Below are 27062 nucleotides of genomic sequence, written 5' to 3'. Positions count from 1 at the left end.
AGAGGGTGGGACTATATGGAAAAAACTTTTGAGAGGTAATGCTATATGACAAATATTTGCAATGACCCAAGGGATACAATTCCAATGCATGGCAAATGAAATTCTTTTTTAGATATATATATATTTTTTTCTTTCATTTTTTTATTTACATTTTCATATTCTTGAAAACTGGTGCTTAACCCATTGAGGATGGGCTGATTTTGCTACAGCACACACTTCCCATCAAAACACTTGCCCGAGTATACTAGGAACTCATCCTCAATGGATTAATTTTGATCTAACTTTACAGGAAGGATTTGACTATTAATTTTACCCCACTGGGGTTCTTCTCGGGCAGGTCCCAAGTGTGTCAAATTAGCTAATGTTGATAATTTTTGACATTTTCATCTTCTTGACACCTTGTGACTGGATTTTGACCAAACCTGGGAATCACTTGAGAAGGAAATTTGAGCTTGTAAAAATATTGGTTGTGCCCTCCTTGGGTCCATAGGGTGAGGCCCAAATAGCTAAGGTTTGGAAGATGTTGCTCAAGGGGCCTGCAGCAACCCCCAAATCTCAAGATTTCTGAAATCTTTTGTCTCAAGTGGAGTGCTATGAAGGTGAGCTGTGCTTCAATCTTGAGTGATTGCTAGACCCGAGTGTCTCTTGTTTGTTTTTTGTTTGTTTGTGTGTGTGTGTGTTTGTGTATGCCAAGAGTTTGTGTGTATGTTCTGAAATGGTGGGAAATCAAACATTCCAAGTAATGTGGTAGACAGCCCTGTCGACCTCTTTAGATGTCACCCTGGAATTATGTTTTTCGAAGTAGTAGATTATAGTTGTTGAGATTGAAGTAAAAGAGAGCTTTAGATTTTTGTGATGGGGACATTCAGAGGGGAAAAAACCTGGTCTGAGCATGCACAGAATTGCGTATCAAAGTCGATCTATTTATAGCTTGTGCATCTGAGTTTTCACTATGCATTCTGTGCTATTTTTACGTCCGCTCAGTTCACAACGTAGAGAGCTACTTCATGCATCGATCATATTGGGGTGCCATATCATTTTTTACGCGTTGCATCTCAGTGTAATCTAAGCTACTTTTCAGCACGACACAGGGAAGAGGAGAACGTACAGCTCAAGCGTCATCTCAAACATCCCCGCAGCAAATCTAAGGCTCCCTAATATGAGAAGAGACATGACAAACCAAGTCAAATCAAAATGACATAGGACGAGGTGTAGACATCCATTATGTCAGGGATGTTTGCCCAGTTAATTCAAGAAACTGCAGGTTGATATATATATTAAATAGAAACAGTTATTGACAGAAGACATGGAAGATGTACACACTTGTCCACATAATAGTTCTTTTTGCTGTAATACATCATATAGATATCTCAAAGAAGTACATTTTTGCAGTTGAGGTAAGGTTAATTTAGCTGTAGAAGCACACGGTAAAGACAAATTTTAACATACACAAAACTGAAAGGGAAAAGTATTCCATGTGAAAATATATATGTAGACTTTAAGGTGCATTTCCAAACCATGTTTAAGTTACATAGCTTTACATAGCTTTAATTAAAATTAATTAAAGGAGTACCATCAGATGAACAAAATGGTAGCAGTTTCATCAAAATCGGACCTAATGTAAGAAAGTAATGACTTTTAAAGTTTCTCATGTTTTCACCAATCAGTGATGTCACAAATACACATTTAAAACTTGGCTAAGTTCATGTGCAGTAAATATGCAGAAGGGATGATGTCACTGCTTTCACAGGTCTCTGTTGTAATAGTGGACCAGATTCAATGATGAACAGAGGACATAGTTGTTTAACGATAAAATGAACAACTTTAATCCACTATCACAAACTAGCGTCATGTAATGACTGCTGCTCTGACCGTATCACTCAAATATAGAATACATGGAATATGCGTACACTTATGATAAATGTAGTGCGCTCATATAACACAACATCCCCCTCCTTCTGAAAAGATACAATGACGAATATTTTTAAACTGCACTTGTACATATGGAAACATTCACATTGATCTTCCAAGTATTATAAATGTGAATCTCTGACACAAAATGCTGAAAAAATGGAGGAAGCTTGTTTGAGATTTGCATAGATACGTTGAATTACAATCAGGCAGGCAAATGAAATCTACTCTACTTGAAACAGCTGGTCTCACAAATGCAATGTACCAGTATCAGAAACTCTTTTTTATCAGTATAAGTTTTACATTTCTCATATATACTGAACAAATCTCGACATATAGAAACATAATGATTTAGCATTTGAGTTTGTACTCAGATTATCATCAACAAGGAAATGATTTATATATGCTTGTATGTTTGTTGGTTTTTTTAACATTCAGTTGAGATTAACTTTTGTATGTGAAATTAGTGAACAGCTACATCATAGTTTCAATGCATAAATGTGATTAACAGTTATACACAGATATATATATAGCATGCAACAACCATTTTGATAAATGTAGCATATGTCGTAGTTGTTATGGTTCCTGACTTAAATTTCAAATATTGTCTTGTGAAATAAAATGATGTGTATCACTTGGTTACACAAATGTGCTGTAAATAAATCAACACTAAACATAATGAATAAACATATTATTTACACTGACAATGCTGCTAGTATATCTTCCAGCATTTCATTACTCTTGGTACCGCGATGGGGGTCTGACTTCACGTCCATATCGCGTTATGTACCGGGTAGAGACTGATTTCCTATCAGATTGTCTTTGTCTTCTGTCTGGATGTTGTCTCCTTTCCTCACTCCGGTCGTCGTCTTCGAAGTGAACCCGTTTTGGAACTGTTGGCTTCGTTCCTGTTGGCATCTCTCTCAGGTGAGATCTATTTCTCCTCAAGATGCTACCGTTGGGAGTTGCTACTTCGTAGGATCTTGGTTCCTGACGTACTTTGCTCACTTCGGCGGGAAGCCAAGTGTTGTCTTTGGGATTCAAAACTCTCACTTTCTGTCCAACGTGCAGAGGTGGTAAATCTCTACCTCCATGCAAGTCGTGATTGTGTTTCATGTTCTCCTGTCTCTGAAACAACAAATCAGGCGTAGACGATTGTTTGGTCAAGTGGTGACTTGGAAGTGTTGTCCTGATTGGTCTTCCAAAGAGTAATTCAGCAGGTGATGGTAGGTTGGAGTCGATTGGTGTGGCACGAAAATGTAGTAGTGCTGTCTGGATGTCTTGTCCAGTTCTGGTACACTTGGTCATGATTCCTTTCACAGTTTTTACCATGCGTTCAGCGAGTCCGTTGGATCTTGGATATCGCGGAGACGATGTAATATGATCAATTGACCATTTCTCACACATCTCTTGGAATGGTCTTCCAACGAATTGTGGACCATTGTCTGATATCAGAGTTGCTGGTGGTCCGAAAAGACTGAAGATACCACTCAGTATGTTTGCGACTGCCGCACTGGATGTATCCTTCAACTTGCGAACGATTGGATACTTTGAATGGTAGTCGGTCACCAACAGGTATTCTTCCTTGTTGAAAGTAAACAAGTCAGTTCCAAGCTTCGTCCACGGCGAAGTTGGTATGTCGTGAGGTTGCAAGGGTTCTCTTTGTTGCTTGACCTGATTTTCTTGGCAGGCGTAGCAATTCTTTGAGATTTGCTCAATGTCTTTATTGATGTTCGGCCAATACACGGTTTCACTTGCTAGTCTGCGGGTACGTTCAATACCTTGATGACCCTGATGAAGTTGATTCAGGATGTCTTGTCTGAGGTCTGTGGGAATGATGACTTGATTGCCTTTGAAAAGTACACCATCTGATACTCCGATTTCATCGCGGTATGGCCAAAATGTTCTGACCTCTCTAGGTACTTCCTTGATTGTGTCTGGCCAACCATTCGTGACGATTTGCCACAGAGCTCGCAAGGTAGGATCTCTCGACGTCTCTTGTTGCAGCTCATTTCTCTTCTTTTGTCCAAAGAAGATAAGGTCAATCTGTGATATGTCGATTTCCTCACAGATCTCTTCCACGTTAACATCAAGGGGAACGTCTTGATTCTTGCTTGGATTAGGCATTCTGCTCAAAGCATCTGATATGATCATCGATTTGCCTGGCTTGTACTTGACATCATAGTCATAGCCTTGAATTTTGATGAGAAGTCTCTGCAAACGTGGTGGCGCACATCTCAGTGGCTTTCTGGTGATCATCTCTAAGGGTTTGTGATCAGTTTGGACAGTGAACTGGTTTCCGAACAGGTACGTGTGGAAACGTTGTATTCCAAACGCGAGGGCTAGCATATCTCTCTCTATGTTGGAGTAGTTAGCTTGGGACGATGAGAGAGACTTTGAAGCAAATGCGACAGGTTTGCCTTCTTGCATCAAACAAGCTCCTAGGCCTTTTGATGATGCGTCGACTTCTAGGATCGTTGTCTTCCTTGGATCATAGTACTGCAAACAAGATTCTGCAGAGATCGCTTTCTTGAGTTCGTTGAAGGCATGTTGATGATCGTCTTGCCATGTGAATGGCACATCTCGCTTCAGTAGTTCACGTAAGGGTGATGCCTTTTCAGAGAAGTTGGCGATGTGTGGAGCGAGATAGTTAAGAAGACCAAGGCACTTCTGTAGATCTTCTTTGTCTTGAGGCGTTGGCATGGCATGAATGTCTTCAATCTTCTGTGGATCAGGGCGGATGCCATCTCTGGTATATACAGAGCCGAAGAAGTTGATGCTGTCAGTTTTGATGATACACTTCTTACTGTTGAAGACAAGTCCTTCTCTTTGGGCAACTTCCATCAGTCTGTGGAGGTTTTTGTCATGCTCTGCCTCGGTACGTCCAACAACTGCAATATCATCAGCGATACAGATGCATCCATCTACTTGACCAACGATACGGTCCATGTGTTGCTGGAACAAGTCTTGGCTGACAGAAAGTCCGAAAGGTAGGCGTGTGTAGCAGTATCTGCCAAATGGAGTACGAAAAGTTGTCAGCTCCTGGGATTCTTTGGATAGGTGAACAGACCAATATCCGGATTTCGCGTCGAGCTTAGAGAAATACTTTGCTCCGGAGAAAGCTGGGTTGACCTCTTCAAGAGTTGGAATCTTGTGGGGACATCGTTTGAGATTCTGGTTTAATCTCCTGGGATCTAGGCATACTCTCAAGGATCCATCTTTCTTGAGAACTGTAGTAATCGAACTACACCAGTCGGTGTGATGGTCGATTTGTTTGATGATGCCTTGCTTCTCCATTGAGTCAAGCTCAGACTTCAATTTGTCTTTGATGTGGACGCTGCACTTTCTTGGAGCATCAATGGTGGGGTGGGGACAGCTCCTTCTTTGACATGTAGTGTTGCTTCTCCACGAAAGTTACCAATACGATCAAACTGGTCCGGATAGAGCACTTGCAGGTCCTTGACAGATTTCAACGGAGACGGTCTGTTAGTTGGACTACGACTCTGAGGGTGCATCTCATGGATTGTTACCACATGTAACTCACTGCACATAGGTAGTCCAATTATCACTGGTCCTGAGACATCGACCACGTAGAAAAGTTGATCTCTCCACTCGGAGTCTTTGTACTTGCACGTGATCTGAAGGGTGCCCAAACAATGTATCGGGGAACCGTTGTATGCGGTAAGACGTGCTGAAGTCGGGTGTACAACTGCTTGCCACCTGCTTCCATACATGGCCTTGATTGTCCGTAGAGGGAGTGTATTTCCACTCGCTCCGGTGTCGACCTTTGCATGTAAGATGTGTTGTCCACGTTTGCTGGGACAGATAATTCCAATCTTCATGAATGCTTCTTTCTGATGCACAGAATCGATAGATGCGTCTAGGTCGTTTCCCAGTACGATAGTGTTAAATTCCTCAAAATCTTCCTGGGTTTCTCCTTCTGGCTCTTTGGAGAACTCGGCTACCTTTTGTTTGGTTGGCTGCCTGGTGGGTGTCTTCTGTCTTCGTGGTGAAAAACTGCGGTTACCACCTTGGCGTCCTCTGCTTGGACTTCGTCCTCGAAGCACTTTTCTGTGTTTTGTCTTTCTGCAGCATTTAGCCCAGTGTCCTTTGGAACCACATGCTTTGCAAATGTCTCTGTAGGCTGGACACTTTCGTGGTGGATGATTCAAATTACAGTTACCACACTTCTTGCGTCTATCTTGGTTATGTGATAGAGCATCTACGTTGCTTGCGGAGGAGTCGATCGAACGAAGACACTGTTTGCCTACGGCTATGGCTTCGTATTTCCTGCCTTCATCAAGGAGGTTTGCTATCTTGTAGCCTTTGGGTTGGTCTAGAAGATCTTTCTGGAACGCCTCAATAGGTGTAGACGCAATGACTAGCTCTGTCACGCGTTCTGAGAGCTCATCTTCGGTGAAGTCACATTCTTTGGCTTTACTCCGGCATCTATTTACAAATTCGTCGATAGTTTCATTTGCGTGTTGACGATATCGCATCAGTTCCAGTCTGTGGATGCGAAAATTCAGCTTGACTTTCAGCTGACCTTCAAGAGTAGACCACAACATTGCAGGTTTTTCTTGATCCTCATTGGATAGACCGGATGCGTTAATTCTATGCAAACCTTCATTTCCTACTGCAATTTTGATTTTGATTGCTTGCTTCTTTGGGTCTTGGACATCGTTGTCTTGGAAGCATAACTCCATGCGTTGTTTGAATAACTTGAATTCTTCCGGCACATCAGCACTATTCCAATTCATTTCTGGATACTTTGCCATCGTGCGTTTTGATTTAGATTGAGCTGGAGATACAAATGATACAATGCTTGATATCAACGTCACACTGTGCAAACTTACGGCTGAATGGTTACAGATATAGTTTACAAAGTAAACAAATCAATAATAGTTTGCAAACACAGAAATATGTGACACAAAATCACTACTGATATACATGTATCAATAATATACACTCTCCAAAATACATCGAAACATGTCTAGATGTCAAGATTACCACAGTAATACACAGATGGAATACAATTGTATGTCTAAACATTCATGTGCACAAATAACGAATGTATGTAATTGCCCACACGCAAGTGTTCAAATGTCTGAGATAGTTTAATGAATTGTACTAATTCTCATCTCTTTTATCTGGTTGCATATGGATTCAATCTCGGTCTGGATCGTGCCGTGTCTTGATTGTCCGTCCTCGCTACGTTGTAGCTTGCAGGGTAGATGAACTGCGATAACGGGAAACTGCGTATGCTCTGTCAGAAATATCCTTCCGCTGAGTGATGGTCCCAGTACAGTACAGTAGAAGCAATGATGTCGCAATACACGTTGCTATGCCGATAAGATAAACACAATTCTGGCCAGTCCAGGATTATACGCGTCTATCTGCGTCTTCTATTGTTATGTCAACAATGGATGTCAATGGATACGGTGCGCTCAGGTAATGCGAACTTGGTCTATTGTTACGTCAACAATGGAAGTCCCTGGTTGAAACGCTCGGGTATTGTGCGTACTTGGATATGGTGCGCGTCGATAATGCTTGTTTACTACAGAACTGCAACTGTCCAATGTGGCGAATGTCAGTGATTCGTGCGACGAAAATGTTCTGACAACATTTTGTACGAGCTACACAGCTATATCTTACGATGTAGAAACGAATATAGAATGCTCTGCAAAGCGTTCATCAATCCGATGATATGTATTCGTATCGTTATTTGTTGATGAGCAGCATGGATGATAAAATAATCGATTTATTCACGCACAGTGTTACTCACAAGACGAGTCGTTCAGCTAGTCCATGCACGTATCTGCAGTAGACGTAGACGTGTTGTGCGCAGTGTCCTCTCGGGCGGTTTCAGCACAAGTCACTCATGATGAATTTCCCTAAGAAAACTTTAGTTCCGTGCTGATTTGGCATAAATCCGTGTCGGCACCGCTGTCACCATGTTGTAATAGTGGACCAGATTCAATGATGAACAGAGGAGATAGTTGTTTAACGATAAAATGAACAACTTTAATCCACTATCACAAACTAGCGTCATGTAATGACTGCTGCTCTGACCGTATCACTCAAATATAGAATACATGGAATATGCGTACACTTGTGATAAATGTAGTGCGCTCATATAACACAACAGTCTCCCTTTGAACTGCTCAGAAATCTTCACTTTACTTCCTCTGACATTCGCTCACTTGCTCTTTTTGCAGACATGGATCCGTGACTTCATAATCGATCTGCAGGAAGAAGCAGATGCTGCTCTGAGCCATGGTGTAAAAGGAGAGGATGTACAGAATCTTCTGGCTCAGTCACTGGGTTTATATAGAGTCTTGCAACATGGCAGCCATTTACCTCAAAGGCAGAGAGACAAGACATTTATCAGACATACAAACTCTTGTATAGGTTTGGTAAGTCTTCACAGTGGCTCTACAGCCAATATTTTTTCCTTACTCTCCTTGTTTTTCTGCTACCACAAGGATAAACCACATGAGTGACACTCAACCTGCTTTCTAGTGGCAAAGAGGATTATTTATGGAATGTTGTAATTATTATTATAATTTTTGATAGATCTCAATTTGGTTATATGTATGAAACCCTGTGGGACTATCAACTTCTCTACCCATCATATTGCATTTTCCTCTAATGTTTTCAAAATCTGTGCAAGTTAAACATGCCTTGATGCAGACATAAGATGATAGATAAGTAATGTCCTGTCTGATCATTTCAAAAATATTATGTACACTCAACACAGTTGAAAATAAAAAGAATAAAAAAGATTTGAAGAACATAAGGATTTTAGGGTGGTGATTTACTTCAGTCAGTAGGGCATCTGCCTCCAGATCCAAAGGACCCGGGTTTGATTCCCAAGTCTAACTAAAGCAATGTTGTGTGTAATCATCCCCTAGCGGTGAAGTGGTCTGCCTCACTTCCAGCTGGACCCCATGGAATACCCATGGAAGACCAGATAGTGCAGCTGAATATGGGCTACCAAACCATCTTCTCAGATGGGAAATGAAACATCAGTCAATCTCAATCTGAGCTAAAAATATAAGAGAAAAAAAAACTCTGTAAAGCACAGCGACAATGAAAGCTGCAAATACTTGCAGAATATTAAATAGTAGCAATCTGACTAGTTCAGTTTTGACGAAAAAAAAAATTTCATTGTTCTGAGGCCCCTTGTTTGTTTTAAATGTCTTCTTTTAGGCTGATAAACACAGACAATTGCCAGATGAAGCCATGCTCTTCCTGGAAAATGCAAATCGCAGCTTGCAAAATGGTGAGTCCTGTACTGAAATTGTTTTGTAGGTAAAAATAGTAAGTGTGCTTTGCATTGATACAAATAAATCTTCAAATTAATGAATTTTTGTATCAAGTTGTTTGTATTGCAGCTGATTGATGAATTGCCCTACATTGACATAAATAAGCAAAAATCATTCATTGTTTTAGTAGTAGCCATGATAAAGAATCATAAGCCTACATACATACTTGGTCTAGATTTGAACTAACAATCTCCTCATTACTTACGTTGATGGTAGGGCAATTTGTCAATCAGTTGCAACAAATGAATCTGGTTAGGGATTCAAATGCTTAGATTATTCACTCCAAAGACTAGATCAGGCCACATTTTTCCTGCCCATAAAAGCCTTGCTAAGATGAAAATGAAAAAAAAAAAGGAAAGACAAGTATATGTATGTAAAGAGGACAAGAAATGACACTTCTTACCGCCAAAAAGAAGTGATGTAATACTGCATCCCCCCCCCCCCCCCCCGCTTAAAGTGACAGTCCACTCTATAGTTTATCAAATATTCAAGAAAACAGAAATGTAGAAAGTTTCTGTAAGATTAAAGAACTATAAAGGCTTCTTATGTTTTCATGAAATACAAATGCAAATAAGGTGATGGTGACACCGTTTGCTTGCACCTAAATTTTCATCAAATTTTCTATTGTAGTTGCATATTTTTAGATGAAAAATTTTTATTGTTTACAATATTTTTTCTAGCATTTGAAAGATTTAGGTCTGACAAATTATACAAGGAGGGGAATTGATACTCCATATTAAGACTAATTTTATATCTCATGTACAAACTGATAATAGAGTTTTGAGGCAAGGACGTCATCACTTTATATGATTGCGACCGAATTTTACTAATATCACTATTTCATATAACTTCAAATGCCTCAACTTTCTTATCATATGTCCAATGTAAGCCTTTGTAAACTGACAATTGTATACCAGGTAGTAACCTGTCAAGGCCAGAAGAGTTGGAAAGGGAGGAGAGAATATGAAAAGGGGGAAAAGAAGAGGAGAGAATATGAAAAGGGAGAAAAGAAGAGGAGAGAATATGAAAAGGGAGAAAAGAAGAGGAGAGAATATGAAAAGGGAGAAAAGAAGAGGAGAGAATATGAAAAGGGAGAAAAAGAAGAGGAGAGGAAGGGAAGAAGAGAGGAAGACACATAAAAGAAAGTGATGGAAGTTTACAAAAAGGAGAGAAGAAGTAAAGATCAAATTTCTGCCCTCTGGCAGCTCAAATATTAATTCCAGTCATAAAGTCCTTAGACCTAGGAAAATCTAGGTGAGTCAATCATTGTCAACAGTGTGTGCTTTTTTTCCTTTTTTTTTTGTCTATTCAGTGTTATGGGAATCCAAGGAGAGGCCACCTCTTGCACTTGTCATTGAATTCAAACGGTCGATCCTGAGTAAATCTCCTTCTGAGAGGGTGGCAGCCAAGCTGAGAGAATGTCACCAGCAACTTCTGAAACTGGCTCCAATACAAATGGTATTATATGAAACTTAATATAAAATTGATTGTTTGAGATCTCAAATCCTTTTTAACTACATGCCCTTCTTACTGTGTATAGGCTGGTCTGTACTGTGTGTGTATGTAAACTGACTAACACATAATGAAATCCACTCTGCCCCAGAAGTGCAGTAACTACCGGTACTCACATTTCAGGAAATGTATACCATGAACATGGTGTATATGTATGCAGGGGTCTAGGGCAATTACCTCCTGGGCAATTACCTCGGACCCTTCCCCTGGCCCTAATTGTAATTGTAATCCTGAACCTAATTCTAACCCTAACCCAAACTCCTAATCCTAAACCTAACCCTATAATCTTTACTCTAACCTTACCACTAACCAGTATTTAGCCAGGTGGTACTGTAATTGCCCTGATATGGTATGCAGTGGACAACTCCTCTGTGAAAAACAAGGTATAATCTATCATGCGTTGATGTCAGACTTTCTGGCCATGGTATCTTGACTACATGTTCATTTATTGTTTCCCCCTCAGCAAATTGTGCTTCCACATTTCAGCGTTTGGAATGCCGTCCAGTTGAGGCAGGTGCTAGATGCTGAGTTGTGGCAAAGTGCATTCATGGCAGTCTTAAGTGGAAATGCTCCCACAAAGTCTCATGCCATTGACATGGATTGGATTCCCCAAGAACATATCAAGATGATGGCAAGGGAGAGGCAGGTAAGTCAATCTTTCACTTAAGCTGATAAGGCAGAAGTGACTCTGTGAATGGATTTTTGTAGCTTATCCAAGCCAAGTGGCTCAAGAGAGTCATCGCGATTGTTCACTGTCCAAAGTGCCATGTGCAGTGTACATTAAGTTTTTCAGTTTTACACGTGTAGCTCACCTGAGCTAAATGTTAATTTGTCTGTCATCCGTCATCCACAGTGCATAAACTTTTTCACATTTTCATCTTCTTCTTGAAAACCAGGGGCTAGATTTTGCCTAAACTTGGCAAGAATCACTTATGATGGCAGCAGTATTTTAGTTTATAAACATACAAACATACAAATAGTGATGATGCCCTGGGTAACACCTAGGTTTGGGCCTAGATACCCAAAATTAGCTCATTTTCATAATTTTGTATATTTCCATCCTCTTTGAAAACAGGTGGCTGGGTATCGACCAATCTTGGCAGGAATCATCATGGGGGAGGGAACCATATAGATTATACAAAATACAGGTTTTACCTGATTTAGAGGGAGGCTAGGGTGGAGCCCAAGTACCCCAAAATAGCTGATATTCATAATTTTAACTCGCCTGGCTAGTTCAGGTGAACTATCGCAATCGGTCACCATCCCACGTCCGCGGGGCATCATCTGTTGTCTGTTGTCCAGTGAGCGCAAGACCTGCAGGTCTCTCGTTTTGAATTCACCTGAGGCAAATGCCCCCCCCCCCCTGCACAATGCCCCAGGGGTGGGGGGAAGCCCTCCAAATTAAGGAATCTTTACAAATCGTCTTCTCTAGAACCAGAAGTGATTGAGCCAAGTTAGTGCTATGAGTACCTCCCCCGGGACCCTGTTTAGGGACCATGTTGGAGTCAATTTTCACCTTCATCTTGAAAATGATGGCCAAATTTCCACCCACCTTGGGTAGGTATTACCATAAGGGTGATATGTATTTGTACAAATTGGCACCATTTCCCCCCCACCCCCCCCCCCCCCCCCCCCAAAAAAAAAACAAAACAAAACAACAACAACAACAAACAAAAGGTCTGAAAGCAATGAAAGTCATTTCAAAGGGATAATGGAATCTTTCATAATTTCAGTAGTATATACAAATGTAGTGGAACTGTTCCATGTATGTGCATTTTAATATAGGTATTTGTGAGGTACAGGAGGTCAATGTTCTGAGGGTATAGTTGCAACAATATATCAGAATATTCCTTCTGAATATTTTTAGTGTGTGACATTTTGGGCAGGACTGAATAAAATTAGAACATGTTGGACCATGATCAGCCCAAGAAATTGTACTATCTGCATTTGTACACATGTGTGCCTGTGTGTGCTTGCAGGTGGGGTCATACTTTTTTCAGATTTTTGAGTGTTCATAAGTATTTATGTATGTGCATGTGTGTACATATTTGCATGTGTGCATGGATACATCATTTAGGTTCATGTCTGCATGAATGTGTATGTTTGTGCATATAAAACAAGGGACTCCTGTTAAAGGGTGTGTACAGTTCTGGTCGAGGCGAGGATTTAGCTTTTACCATTTTGCGAGATATTCAGAAACCACTCTATGAGATGTCAAAGAGCATGCAATTCTAAAAGGTATCAAAAGTTTATTTGATGAAAATCAGTTTTGAAATGGTTGAGATATCCAAAAACAAGGTGAAACAAAGAGATCCTAATAAAGTTGGGGCATGTCGCCTTTTATTATTATCACTTTTTTTTGATATCTCAGCCATTTCAAAACCAATTTTCATCAAATAAACGTTGAATGCTTCTTAAAATTACATGCTCTTTCATATTTCATAAGAGGTTTCTCATTATCTCACTTAGAAATGTTCAAACATGAATCCCTTACCTCAACCAGTACTGTTCAGTCTCTTTAAGATGATCGCAGCCCTCGAGACTGGCAATTTGCTGTAGTTATATTAAGATTTTCTTATAAGCGAAAATAGATTACATTTGTATAAGAAAATGTATCGACAATAATTTTGAGACCTGAATGTTTATGTCACTGTCAAGAGGGTTTTTTTTTTACATTATAGCCTTTTTGAACTGAGTGAACTGTACATATTTCTGTTCGCCTATAAGTTTGTGTGCATTTTCTGTCAAGTGAAAAGAAAATGTGATGTCGAACATCATTTTGCAGTGTAACTTGATATTGTGCATGTCTTTATACGCAATTAGCCTTTTCGTCAGAAGAGATGCAAGGCAGGGCGTCCAGAGGTGTCATCCAACAAAGCAGGAACTAGAAGGACAAGGCAAAATGCCAATGGGAGGATGAAAAATGACACAGAGCTGTCTTCCCCTCCCTCATCTCACGATCAGAAGCAGCGAGGCCAGTCAGCTAGTACAGGCCAGTCAGGGGATTCAGGACAATCCCTGTCCAAAGCATCCAAGAAATGGCTTGAGGAAAACCGATTCCGCCTTGCATGTAAGACCTGCTTCACACTGAAAAGGAACCAGGATGACATCAATACCTACAGGTGAGGTAGCAGTCCAGCTCTGGTCTGTAGCCCCTGAAGTGTAAACCTGCACAGTTGATGCTGCAAAAGCAGCTAGGCTTTATAATTCTAACATACATTTTTTCAGAGAGGTTAGGTTTCTGTCTTTAGGCATGTAATGGTGAAGTCAGTGAGTTTAGTTTGGATGATTATGAAAGGTGAGTGTCTAGATGTTTGCAACAATTTCACAATTAGATATGCTGAGAACATTGAATAATTTATTGAAAGTAATTTTGACATTTTAGAAATTGATTACAATGTGCAAATAGCATTTAAGCATTCAAAATGAGTTTAACCATGATCTGTGAAAAACAAAACTAAAAGCCTACAAATTTCTCATTTGTAAAGAATCTTTATAAATGACTTTTTTATTGGAAGGAAGTGTAATAGAGATGACAGTCAGATGGAATTTAAATTGAGATGCTTAACATAGAGGAAATAGCAAGGTACATGCAAGAATCAACAGCTCAGTGGACCAAAACAATATGGTTGCTTGTTAAAGTATAGTATTCTCTGTAACAGTGGTGCTATTTCCAAAAGATTAAGAAAAACTGAGGAGGAAGAAGAGATAAGAATGAAAAGACAAAGAAGAATACACTGAGGAGGATGAGTAAGGAGAAGCAGCTACTAGTACTTGGGATGTTGTTTGATGCCATGCATCTTTTCATTGATCCTCAGCCTGAATCTCAACCCAGCTCATGGACCCAAGTGTAGGAAAGACCTACTACTCTGTCAACTGGAGAAAAATGGTCCCTCAGCAGATTCCAGTACTGTGTATGGACTTGTGCGCCCTCGCCCAAATCGTGCCAAGGAAATCATCTGTGCCTACTTCACCAAGGGCAAATGCCAGGTAGAGAGGTTTCTCATTGTCTCATCAAAAACTGTTAGAAACCTGAAATTAGGTCCCAACCAAAACTATACGATCCGTTGTTAAGCTGAACTTCACTGACAACGACTTGACAGTTTTGATGAAGATATATTTTATAATCAGACTTCAAGATACACAATGCTGCAAAATACCTAGATTACTCTACATGTCAACACTTTGTGTAAGAGCAGAAAATGTGAAGTTGCTGCAAAGATGGACAATGCCCTTTGTGATTCAAACAGAATGGTCTGTTTGTACTGAAGAAATAATGATTGTAATATATCATGACCTTGTAGAAATAAGAGCACTGTTAAGTATTGGTGTGACATTTCCATTCAAGTTGAAACCAACTGTCTCCAGTTTTATGCCAACTTTGGTTACCAGATTTTCTTGTCTTGGAGTAGTGTTTGTGTTTATATGATTGTGTCCTACACATTTTTGGTGTGCCATTTGTCAGCTGTTGGAGTAAATGTTTTTAGACTGAGCATAGCCAACAAAGCAAGGTAGCAAATACTGATGATTCAAAAAATAGTATGTTCCATTTACTGAAATTTGCTGTTTTGATGAGATTACCATCATTAGAATACGGTAATTAGCTTTGGATGAGCAATTTTCGCTCAAGGTTTCTAGCTGTTATCATCATGGTAGTTACTATTAATGCTAGACGTCATTAATAGTTTTACAGTCAGTAATTGAATAAACATAATCATAGGTGGGGGAGCATTTTCATCTAAATGAATGTCAAATGAGGGAAATTTGCAGTTAACAATAGAATTAGGACATCCCATTAAGGTACATATTTCGTGAGTATGTCACCTAGATAATAGAGCAGTGTGTACTTGTGCACAGCTTGCTATTGTGGAAGCTGTGGGCTTGTTAATGCTGGCTTCTAGCTGTTGTCATGGTAGTTAAAATGCAAGACATTACTACAATAAATTATATGGGTTATTTAAATAACAACCAGCAGTTGAATAAACATACATGTAGTCATGGATGTGAGAGCACATTGTCTAATGAATGTCAAATATGGGAAATATGTACTTTACAACAGAATGAGGACAATGGAATTAGGACAATAAAATTAGGACACACAATTTAGGTACACCCCATTCTGGCTTGCAAACTAACAAATCAGTCAGTGCCTATCCCAAGCCCAGGTAAAGGAGGAGGGTTGGGTGTGATGTTAGCATCTCCACCATGTAAAAACTGTACATGCAGCTACAGAAATGCCAACAAGAGAATCAATAATTAATTTGGACCTGGGAGAGGATGGTTCTCCCGCTGGAGAGTAGCCTTTAAACAAGGCGACTCGCTCTGCGTGCCCCCGTATAGCGCGTTTACCCCACAAACCTGTTGGCCGGCGAGTGGAGCGAGCCGCCTTTATCCACTCATTCAGGGATGTGTACTTTTGTCGTTGTTGTTGCTTTATATTCTTTGACAAATTTGCGTACAAATTTGACGCAGAAAATACACACGGCACCAAGGCAAGCCTCGTTAATATTAAGTAACTATTCTTATTCTACTTAATATTAACGAGGCTTGCCTGTTACTTAATATTAACGAGGCTTGCCTTGGTGCCGTGTGTATTTTCTGCGTCAAATTTGTACACAAATTTGTCAAAGAATATAAAGCAACAACAACGACAAAAGTACACATCCCTGAACGAGTGGATAAAGGCGGCTCGCTCCACTCGACGGCCAACAGGTTTGTGGGGTAAACGCGCTATATGGGGGCACGCAGAGCGAGTCGCCTTGTTTAAAGGCTAGCTGGAGAGCTGATAGCAAGAAGTGACTGGCACAGGACCGGGCTCGTTGGAGAAATCTTCCTCATGGCACATTGCATGCACATGTCACGAAGACACTGAAGCTGTGTATGGTTGTGCACTGCTAGCTATTGGAATTTCATTGTATGGCTGTGATAGGATCATTGGTGATGCTGTGGTAGAGTGATCAATATAAGCTCACAGGCAGGGGTCAACGAACTTTTAGAGCCCAAAGTTTTTATGGCGCATTTCTATTATGGGTCATAACTTTTGATCCATAACTCCATTTGTGACCAAACTTGGATGGTAGATGTCCCTTGGAGAGTGGATGGTCACCACAAGGTCAAAGGTCACATGCAGGGGTCAACGAACTTTTAGAGCCCGATGTTAAGTTTTTATGGCGCGTTTCTATTATGGGTCATAACTTATTGATCCATAACTCCATTTGTGATTAAACTTGGATGGTAGATGTCCCTTGGAGAGTGGATGGTCACCACAAGGTCAAAGGTCGCAGGCAGGGGTCAACAAACTTTTAGAGCCCAATGTTAAGTTTTTATGGCACGTTTCTATTATGGGTCATAACTTTTGATCCATAACTCCATATGTGACCAAACTTGGATGGTAGATGTCCCTTGGGGAGTGGATGGTCACCACAAGGTCAAAGGTCACAAGCATGGGTCAACGAACTTTTAGAGCCCAATGTTAAGTTTTTATGGCGCGTTTCTATTATGGGTCATAACTTATTGATCCATAACTCCATTTGTGAATAAACTTGGATAGTAGATGTCCCTTGGAGAGTGGATGGTCACCACAAGGTCAAAGGTCACAGGCAGGGGTCAACAAACTTTTAGAGCCCAATGTTAAGTTTTTGTGGCGCGTTTCTATTATGGGTCATAACTTTTGATCCATAACTCCATATGTGACCAAACTTGGATGGTAGATGTCCCTTGGGGAGTGGATGGTCATTACAAGGTCAAAGGTCACAAGCATGGGTCAACAAACTTTTAGAGCCCAATGTTAAGTTTTTATGGCGCGTTTCTATTATGGGTCATAACTTGTGATCCATAGGTCCGTTTGTTACCAAACTTGTATGGTAGATGTCCCTTGGAGAGTGGATGGTCACCACAAGGTTAAAGGTCACAGGCAGGGGTCAATGAACTTTTAGAGCCCAATGTTAAGTTTTTTTGGCACATTTCTATTATGGGTAATAACTTTTGATCCATACTCCATTTGTGACTAAACTTGGATGGTAGATGTCTCTTGGGGAGTGGATGGTCACCACAAGGTCAAAGGTCAGAGGCAGGGGTCAGCAAACTTAAAGGACTCAATGTTAAGTTTTAATTGCACGTTTCTTTTTTGCCATAAATTTTTACTCTTTTATATCTCTTTTCATCTGTTATATCTCTCTTTTTTTTATCAGTTATATCCTATTCGCATACAATTTCTTATACGCGAATGGGTGAGACACATGGCACTTGCCTTGTTTATGTTATGTATATTTTGTTATTTTGTTTATGATACATATATTCATTTTTTGTGCGAATGTACTCTTTTGCGATTCACTTCAACTATTTCATATATGTTTGTGTGTTGTGGAGAAGGACAGATCAAGTGGATTTGATATTCAGTATCAGGTGCATGCGATCTGTTCCCTTGAAACTAGAAGCTCAGAATTATATGAAATGGGGGTATGTTTGCATGGATGCAGACCATATTCCTGTTCTCTCTTTCTTACTTTCCAGGTAGAGAATTGCTGTTACAGTCATAGCAGGATTGAGCTAGATGTCTGGCGTGCTGAACACCAAAGAACTTTTGATCGAGCAGAGGTAATGGAATATCTCATGCACCACCCTTCCAGCATGTCGACAGCTGTCTCTTCAGGTGTCCTGTCTGGTACAGCCAAAGCCCAAGGAGGTATCAGACAGAATAACACAAAGAAAGGAGGGCAGCAAAAGCCAGACCCAGCAAAGATGGAGGCAGTCAGGGAGGTGCTAGAGAAAATTGGTGGGGAGATTCTAGTTCTTTGTGCAAAGTGTTACGACAATAGGCCTCGTAGAATCAGCCAACCAAGGGCTTCGAATCGCAAGATATGTTTATATAGCAAGGACCACTTCATGGCTTCAGGGCAATACTTGGTCCACTCTTGTGATGGAGCATACCTCAAAGTCAGGGAGTGTCCCTCCCAGCGCAAGAACAGGAAAATCCCTCTCTGCCGGTATGTCAACAAGACCTTTGGATGTCGACTGGGTGACAAGTGCTCTTTTGCACACAGTCTGGCTGAGTCTGAGTTGTGGGCACTCCAGTTGTCCCATGGCATCAGAATGGAAGAACTGTGGCCCATCTGTTCTGAACTGAAACAGCAAGCTCACCCCAAGAAGGGTGCAAAGTTGGGAACTCTTGGCACCCAGGGAGCAAGAGCGAAACCCCAAGGTTCAGTAGCAAGTGACAGGAACAGGAAGAGCAGGAGGCAACCCCACACTGCATCTGCGACTCGAGGCACCCTGGCCCCATCCTGTGACTCCATAGAAAGATTCCAGGACTACCCTCCTTTCTCTCACACCATCAAGGTACGATATAGAACCAACACCTCACTTGACAATAGAAGATCATCTCCTATGCTGCTAATAGAATTTCTCTTTCTCAAATGTCAAGTCATAGTGCAGGGTTATGAATCCATATGTATATATATAATACATCTCTGTTTTTTCTAACATCTTTTCATGCTGCAGCGGATGGATTGATCAAGTGCTTTCACTGGTAATGATTATTATTTGCAACAATTAAACATGTACATGGACTGCTGGCAGGTTGTTAGGACATTGATAAAAGAATATGTGAATGCGTGGTAATCTTTTTTCTTTTTGCATTTGTAGATTGATAGACACTATATATTGATATTCAGGAAACTGCCTTCCTTTGTAGTGATATAAATATTTTTCTTTCTCTCTCTCTGCCTCAAGGTTGTATGCGGGTTATGTTTTGACCAGGATTCCAGTGTGATCCAGATACAGGATCCAAAGAAAAAATCCTACTGTTCAGGAAAAAAGAGACACCCATGGGGTCAGTACACTGTCAGAGTGGTTTGGGCCTCATCCCAGGGCAAGTGGCTCCGTATCTTCCCTAGACCACCTCAGCTGAGACCAGAGATCAACCCTAAAATTTGCTGGCAGAACAAATCATGCAAGCGTGTGTTTGGCAAACAGTGTCTGTTCCCTCACTTCTTGGAAGAACTGGAGCTGTGGGATTACCAAAAGAAATACAAAGGTAATAGACTGCCTATTGATTCCAGCATTTTACACTGATGTGGGATGTTTTGTGCTGTGAATGTCTAGCAAGAGAAATGAAAGAAAAAGAAGAAGATACCACTGTACAAATCTGATGAATACCAGCACATGCCTAGGCGTAGAAATGTTTTCAGTGGTGTTGTAGTGCTTTGTAAAGGAGATTGTGTGTTGGAATTTGATTTTGCATTTTTTTTAGGACTGTCTGTTGAGGCAATTAGGGGACCAGGCCTGTGTTTTATGAAGAGTTAAAATTGATTATATAGTTAATTTCAACTGTAAGTCTATGGCAGCCTGTGTGGTAAGGAAATCTAAAATCAATTTTATCTTTTGATAAAACGGGGCCCTGGACTGAAGAAGAGATCACTACCAAAATTTAATCATCTGTTCCTTGTGTCATTCTCGAGTTTTCCTGTAAGTTTCATCCTAATACGTCATAACTTTCTGAGTTATTTTGCACACAAGAAAAACAAACCAACCAACCCACAAACAAATGCTGATGAAAACATAACCTCCTCCCTTAGCGGTTACCAGAAGTCCATTCATTTGTCAGTGGATTTCCAAGTTTGCTCATGTTAGATCAATTGTGCCCCCATCTGGGTGATGGGGGGGGGGGGGGGGGGGGAGAGGAGGGACAAAAGTGGGGGCAACTTTTCACATTTTCATCGTCTTTCAAAAAACATGTCAAGTTTGTTATCAAACTTTGCAACCATTATTGAATGGGTGAATCTTCTTTAAAACCAGAAATGCTCTTAGCAAGCTTATTAGTGGGTGTACTTTCAAATTTGTGTATGGCAGATTCAAGGGTAACCCCCTTGGGCGAGGATTATATTGGGTCCAGTTTTCACATTTTAATTGTCTTGTAAAATGTATGGAATGTGAACTTGCGATACTCATTTCAGCGCTAGACCCCTGGGTTTCTTGTTGTTTTTTTAATTTCTTTTTCTGTGTGGTAGTCAGACATTGCCGTGGAAGGTTCAAATGAAAGAAAAATTATCTGAATATCTCTCGAAGCTTTGTTATGTGCACATATTAAGAAAGAAAACAAGTATTTGTCTCATGCCTTGCCATTACAAACTTAATCCCACTTACCCCTTCAGTGAAATCAATGGAGCAGGTCATTGCTAAGCAGCAGCAATCGCAGACTGCATCGCGCCAGACAGTGAGCACTCCTCCAACATCAACGCCAACACTGACTCCAACACCAGACTCTATAGCAGCGCCAACATGCAAGTATCACTGCCCCTACTGCCGGTTCTCTACCTCAAATCAGACGCAGTATGAGACTCACCGCCAATCTGCTGAGCACAAGGCCAGGATTCTTTCAGACTCTGACCGCATCTGGAAATACCGCAGCCCACCCCATCATGCAGAAGGGTGCTATGAGATGTGTAGGGAGTAAGTTGAATCCTTTTCTTACTTATGTGTCATAGACTTTCCTGCATTTAATTCTTTAGTAATGCTATAAGACATAATTGTAATACTACCAGTGCCTAACATTGATATGAATATCTATCAACAAATTGGGATAATAAGAATGTAAACAGGTGACAGTACAGTGGTACATTCATACTTTAAGCATTAAGCCCCAGTCACATAGACATGCCGGCTCACCCCGGATCTGATCCTTGGTGATCTGGGGAGAGATCCGTGTTGACGTCTTGGGCATCCTTGGACATCCAGGAGGCCAACACGGCAACTTTTGAAGGTCAAAAACATCCTGCGCCATCCGGGGACTGCCGTGATGGCAGAGCAATCTGGGATGGTCCATGTGGTTGCCGTGTTGATCTGTGTAAACGCTGCGCATTTCCGGCCTTATCCGTGTAGCTGCCATATTGATGTCGTGTTGATACCATGTGTACAGTCATATCAATGCTCGTCGACGCTCCGTCGCGAGGTCAAAACTATCCCAGAAGTCCCGGGTTCATTGTGTAGATCCTTGAGGATCTGTGCTTAGTGACTAAGGCCTTAAAGGGGATGGCTAGTAACTGATCAGTGGGAATCAGTGGGATGATTGCTCCAATCCTTGTGGAATTCATTTAAGAGTACATTATATATCTATTGTTATGTGAAAATCATTTGCTTCAGAGTGGTCTCGTATTCAAGTAATGTGCAGTAATGTGCCCCGTCACTGTACAGGCATTCTAACCTGGAAACATTGAACTGCACATTACTTGAATATGAGACCATTCTGAAGCAAATGATTTTCACACAACAATAGATATATAATATACTCTTAAATGAATCCCACAATGATTGGAACAATCACCCCAGCATTCCCACTGATTCCCACTGATCAGTTACTAGCCATCCCCTCTAAGTGCACTACACCATGGTGGGATATGTGGCAAAAGATACATGTACAGATGCAGTGTGTATGTGTCACTAGTAACTAGATAGTGAAATGACTGTAAGACCAAAGACAGAGACAATTGAAGACAAGAATGATTAAACCAACAGAGTACCTCACAGACGTGAATGCTGCTTCATATCTTATCTGTGATAAAATGCTGTCTCCTTGTAGAAATGAAACCGGTCAGTGCGAGTTCTCTGGAACAGATGGTGACAACAATGACTGCAAGTTTGCTCACAGTGTAGAGGAACTGGATGAATGGAGGGAACGCCATGACTATCTGATCATGAAGCTTGACAAGGCACGAGAGATGAAGCTCTTTTCATGGCTGGATGACCTTGCACATGATGTTCAAGTGGATGAAGAGAATGCAGTAAGTCCAAGCATCTTATAACCTGTAGTCAGACTGTATTCTATTTCTATTGTATTCAATATCAATTCTAGAGTTACTGCAGGAACAATGTATATCAGTGACAAGGACGTTTACATTTGATCATTGGTCATATAAAAGCACCTATTACAAAGAGTTCACCCTCCATTGATGCAGTTGTCACATGACTAAAATGATTACTGCGAGATTCCCTTGAAACGTTGATCATACATGTTAGATTTTTAAAAGTCTTTAGTCTTTCTTAGTATAAGTTGGATAATACTTGAATAGTTACCAATTTGTTGTTTTATTTCACTGCAATTTGATGTACATCTGAGAGCTCATGCCATTACCAAGCATTTTTAACGATGACAGGATTGTACAAACTAATGCTGCCCAATCTGTTTGAACTGATCTTTGATAATCAGGTGACTGAGGATATGTATGGCATGGAGTTAGAAGTAGACAATGACTTCAGCCAGACGCGTGTCATAACAGAAGAGAAGAATGTGAAGACTCGGCAACAGAAAGAAATACAATGGGATATTATCCTCCATGCTCCTGTAGAGGTGATGACAATGCTAGATTTGTATTTTACCCTTGTCCATTATGAATTTCTTTGAATATTGGATTTCTTGTGTTTTGACATTCATGTAAGCATGCATGGTAGCTTTATGGCCTTGACATGCATCTGACAACATAGAAACTTTGTGGTCCATTCTAATCTCACCAGAGCCACTGTAAGGTCACAAGTGAGCTATTGCTATCACTTTTTATTTGTTGTGCATCATCTTCTTGGAAACCCACAATCCAATCGAATCAAAACTTGGCACTGATCAGTTTTAAGAGTAGGGGATACACAAAGTGTTCCAAATAGTTCAGGACAGTGTGTCTCCCCATAGGGACCTGGTGGCCCCGCCCACATAGCGTTGCATTCCTTTATTAAACCAGATCAATGGTAAAGAATGTGGTGTCAAGGTGAATGCGTCAGAATTGGAATCATGATATACCTCACTTACCTTTTGTATTGTAGCTGACTGAAAATATTTTTGCCTTTCCAAATGACTTTCAATGTTTCCTAGAGATATGTGAGTGTCAAATATTCATATTACAATATTTTCATTATAATATATATATATATATATATATATCTTCTGTATAAATGTTCCATACACTGTGGTATGGTGGTATGTTTTCCTTTTACCAGTTACTGTCATGACCCATGTGAATTCCTCTTTGAGTGGCCTAGTCTGAACATGAAAATCAGCATGCAAATTTTAATATACTTGGCTCAATACAGAAAGTAAAAGTGTTAAAAAGAAAAAAAAAACTGGACAGCAGTATATTTGCTCTGTTTTTTTTCTTGGATGTTTGTAATGTTACTGCATTATGCACATAGTACCAGTAAGCTTAAAATCAATGTCATCAAGTGATGCAATTCTTATAAATGTTTATCCTCCATGATCATTTGTTCACACTGAGCAGAAACAGCTGAAACGAGTTGGACTGCTGTATGACCAGCATCGTTCACAGTTCTTCCTCTCAGACCCAGAGGATGAGAACCAGCCACAGAGCTGTCCTGGCCGTCTACTGGAAAGGGAGACAGATTCCCAGGATTACCGACTGAAAGTGATCTTCTCATCATCACGCTGTGGCCTGTTCTGCCAGTGGCTTGTCTTTGACTTCGGTAAGTCTCATTGGTTTCTGTTAGACAGCTATAACTTGTATTCTTATGTTATCTCTCTCTTTCTCTTTTTAAATGCCATTCTCCTATCAAGTCAAAAAGTCTCATGTTAAGGGAAACTTTACTTCTTGGTCAGGGTGACTTTGATAAAAAGTTGAGTAAACATTGAAAATATCATTCACAGTCAGCCACAAATGTGACAGTAATCTCTTTTTGCATTTTCACAGGCTTTCATCATAAGGAGATCATTGACAATCACTATTGTATGAAAATTAAATGCAGCATTAATGTCATAGCATCAAAAGTCTCTTTGTGGTTTTAAACAGTAACAAAAAGAATATACATAAAATTCAGGTTTATGTCCATGTTGTAACAACTCTGAGGTTCTGACCCTTGCCCTAAAGTTATATAGTTGATACAACTGTATTACAAATTCATATGCAAAGGATATAATATCTTCTTTCTGTTTGCACTCATTCTAACTGAGAAAATGTAATCATTACATTATATGTTGGTCGGTGGGAAACTTGTGAGGCGATGATATGACACAATGCAGAGCTGCATCAATTTAATGCAGTTATGACTCATATCACTATTTTTATTTATTTTATTTATTTATTCAGTTTTCTTTACCCAGGGTAGCCCCATCAGTGGTTTAAACACTGTTATCCTAGGGGGCCCTGCAACAGAATGACAAAATATAACAGTTCAACAAACACAAAATAACAAATCAAGGACATTCCTTTTTACATCATAACATCAGCATAATATCAATATTCTATATAAATGAAAAAATGCAAAGTTAATCGTTGACGATAATAATACACAAACTCATATTATTTGAAAAAAACAAACTTAACATTAAACAGGAATATCAAAAATACCCGAATTCTACCCCAAGTGAGATATGTATGCTCTTACGAACGCTTGAAGAGAGGTGGCGTTTCGGACTTCAGCGGGGAGCTGATTCCAAATACATGATGCATAGTGTGAAAATGATTTTTTTCCGGCTTGAGTTTTAACTTGTGGAATCATGAGACCATTATAACTTGTGTTTCGCGTACGATATGAATGTATGTTACCAAGAGGCGTGATGAGTTCTTGCACATATTCGGGCATGTTGCCATGAAGTGTCTTAAAGACTGCTTTACAAGTGTTCAAACGCCACCTCTCTTCAAGCATCATCCAACGTAACCTTCCAAGCACCTGGTTGGTTGGCACTGTGTGATCCACTCTCCTTACCACTCTGGCCATTTTCTTGTGTTGTTTGATAAGCACATCTTTAAGGGTTTGTGAGCAGTTTGACCATGCACAAGAACAATAATCAAAATACGGTAGGATTAATGAGTTTGCCAGGATTTTAGCGCTACTTTCGGTTAGGTACTTCCGCAGGCGTCTCAGCAATGCTAGTCGTGTGGCAATTTTTTTACAACATTCTTCAACTTGCTTTTGCCATCTCATTGATTCATCCATCCAAACTCCTAGGTACTTATATTCCCTCACTCTATCCAATTCATTACCATCGATTTCAAGTTTCAGCCGATCAGCAGATAGCAGTTTTCTTGATGTTCCTATCACCATGAACTGAGTTTTCTTAACATTCAACGTCAAACAATTTTGTCTCAACCACCGGTTTACATTGTACAATTCAGTATTCAGCACGGTTTCAATCTCCTGGGCATCATTTCCACTGTAAAACAGAACTGTGTCATCTGCATATAACATTACTTCACACTTAGTTACTGAATTGGGGAGATCATTTAACATAACTGAAAACAGAAGTGGCCCAAGTATCGAACCTTGGGGGACACCCACACATACACTAGTACTTTCCGACAAAGCCCCCTTTAATGAGGTGCGCTGTGTACGACCACTGAGATATGAATGGAACCATCTCAATGCATTTCCCCTGACACCGTACATACATAGCTTTCCCAGTAAAAGTTGAGGGAATTTGAGGGAATTTGAGGGAAAACATTCAAGCTTACTAATTCCGAAACCTTTGTATTTTGCACAATTGTGATAAAGTATTGACCTACATATTCTCTGTGCAATTTTACTCCATATGTTAAGATCAGTTTGAGCATGGAGTGGAGATCCCTTAGAAATCCAATGGAAGAATTGCATTTTCCTGTCGAGGACATTTCTAGAGGAGAACATAAACTGTACAAAGAACTACATGTAATAGATTATGGCCTCCTCTGCATGGCAAAGTTACATTGAGAGCATTATTCAGTTTTTGTGTTTCAGGCCATCTTATTACTAATAGACAGAGCATTTTTTTTTTTTGACATTTTAGTTATTTTCTTGTGATGGCAGCCCTTGTTGGAAATATCAAGTGGACAGAGATTTACTATGATTTCATAGAAATAGTAGAATTTGTGTTAACCTGTGAGTTAGAAATGCCTTTTATGGGAGCTCACATTTACTGGGATTACATTTCAGAATATGAGACACTCCTTTCATAGCATCTCCAACGTTTTGGCAGTTACTGTTACAGTTTGAGGTACGTATTAGTTATTCATCTGTTGATGGTGATGTACCAGTACTGACAAGCTTTCTTCATGATTGTATACAGATGAGAGACCCTGCCTTGTTGTCAAGCTTTCTGTGAACATGGGAACCGAAGCTGAGCTCAGGTGGCTAGAGTTTGTTCACCAAGAAGTGGCAGTTAGTGAACTGTGGAGTGAAACCAACTGCAACATCATTAGGAGTGCTCCCCCTGATTCCTGGACCAAGGGGTAAGGATATATTTGGTTTCCACTCAAAGGGTGCTGGAGGCATTATGTTTTTGAGTTGTCTGTCCATCTGTTCATTTGTCCAAACCTAAAAAACACAAGTTAGAAAATAACC

The 27062-nt window shown here is 40.2% G+C and overlaps 2 protein-coding genes across 2 annotated transcripts in view; both read left to right on the top strand.

Moving 5' to 3' along the window:
- The first annotated feature begins 593 nt into the window (after positions 1-593).
- LOC139743793 (uncharacterized) lies at positions 594-18516 on the top strand. Its single transcript, XM_071654247.1, has 8 exons — positions 594-599; positions 8130-8327; positions 9124-9196; positions 10552-10697; positions 11215-11397; positions 13575-13873; positions 14570-14741; positions 18391-18516. The coding sequence occupies exons 1-8, from the start codon at positions 594-596 to the stop codon at positions 18514-18516; spliced, it is 1203 nt and encodes a 400-aa protein (XP_071510348.1).
- A 2471-nt stretch (positions 18517-20987) lies between these two features.
- The window catches only part of LOC139743792 (3'-5' exoribonuclease HELZ2-like), a 29244-nt gene continuing 23169 nt past the window's right edge, over positions 20988-27062 (top strand). Inside the window, exons 1-5 of the mRNA XM_071654246.1 lie at positions 20988-21200; positions 22327-22528; positions 22954-23094; positions 24011-24212; positions 26788-26950. Coding sequence (XP_071510347.1) covers positions 21190-21200; positions 22327-22528; positions 22954-23094; positions 24011-24212; positions 26788-26950 — 719 coding nt within the window. The 5' untranslated portion in view covers positions 20988-21189. The remainder of the gene's footprint in view (positions 21201-22326; positions 22529-22953; positions 23095-24010; positions 24213-26787; positions 26951-27062) is intronic.

Source organism: Diadema antillarum, unplaced genomic scaffold (genome assembly GCF_040938485.1).
Source record: "Diadema antillarum isolate AM-2024a unplaced genomic scaffold, OU_Dant_1.0 seq00001106_RagTag, whole genome shotgun sequence".
Classification (NCBI taxonomy): domain Eukaryota; kingdom Metazoa; phylum Echinodermata; class Echinoidea; order Diadematoida; family Diadematidae; genus Diadema; species Diadema antillarum.
The sequence above is the reverse complement of the archived record's forward strand: the minus strand, read 5'-3'. Positions and strand labels throughout refer to the sequence as shown.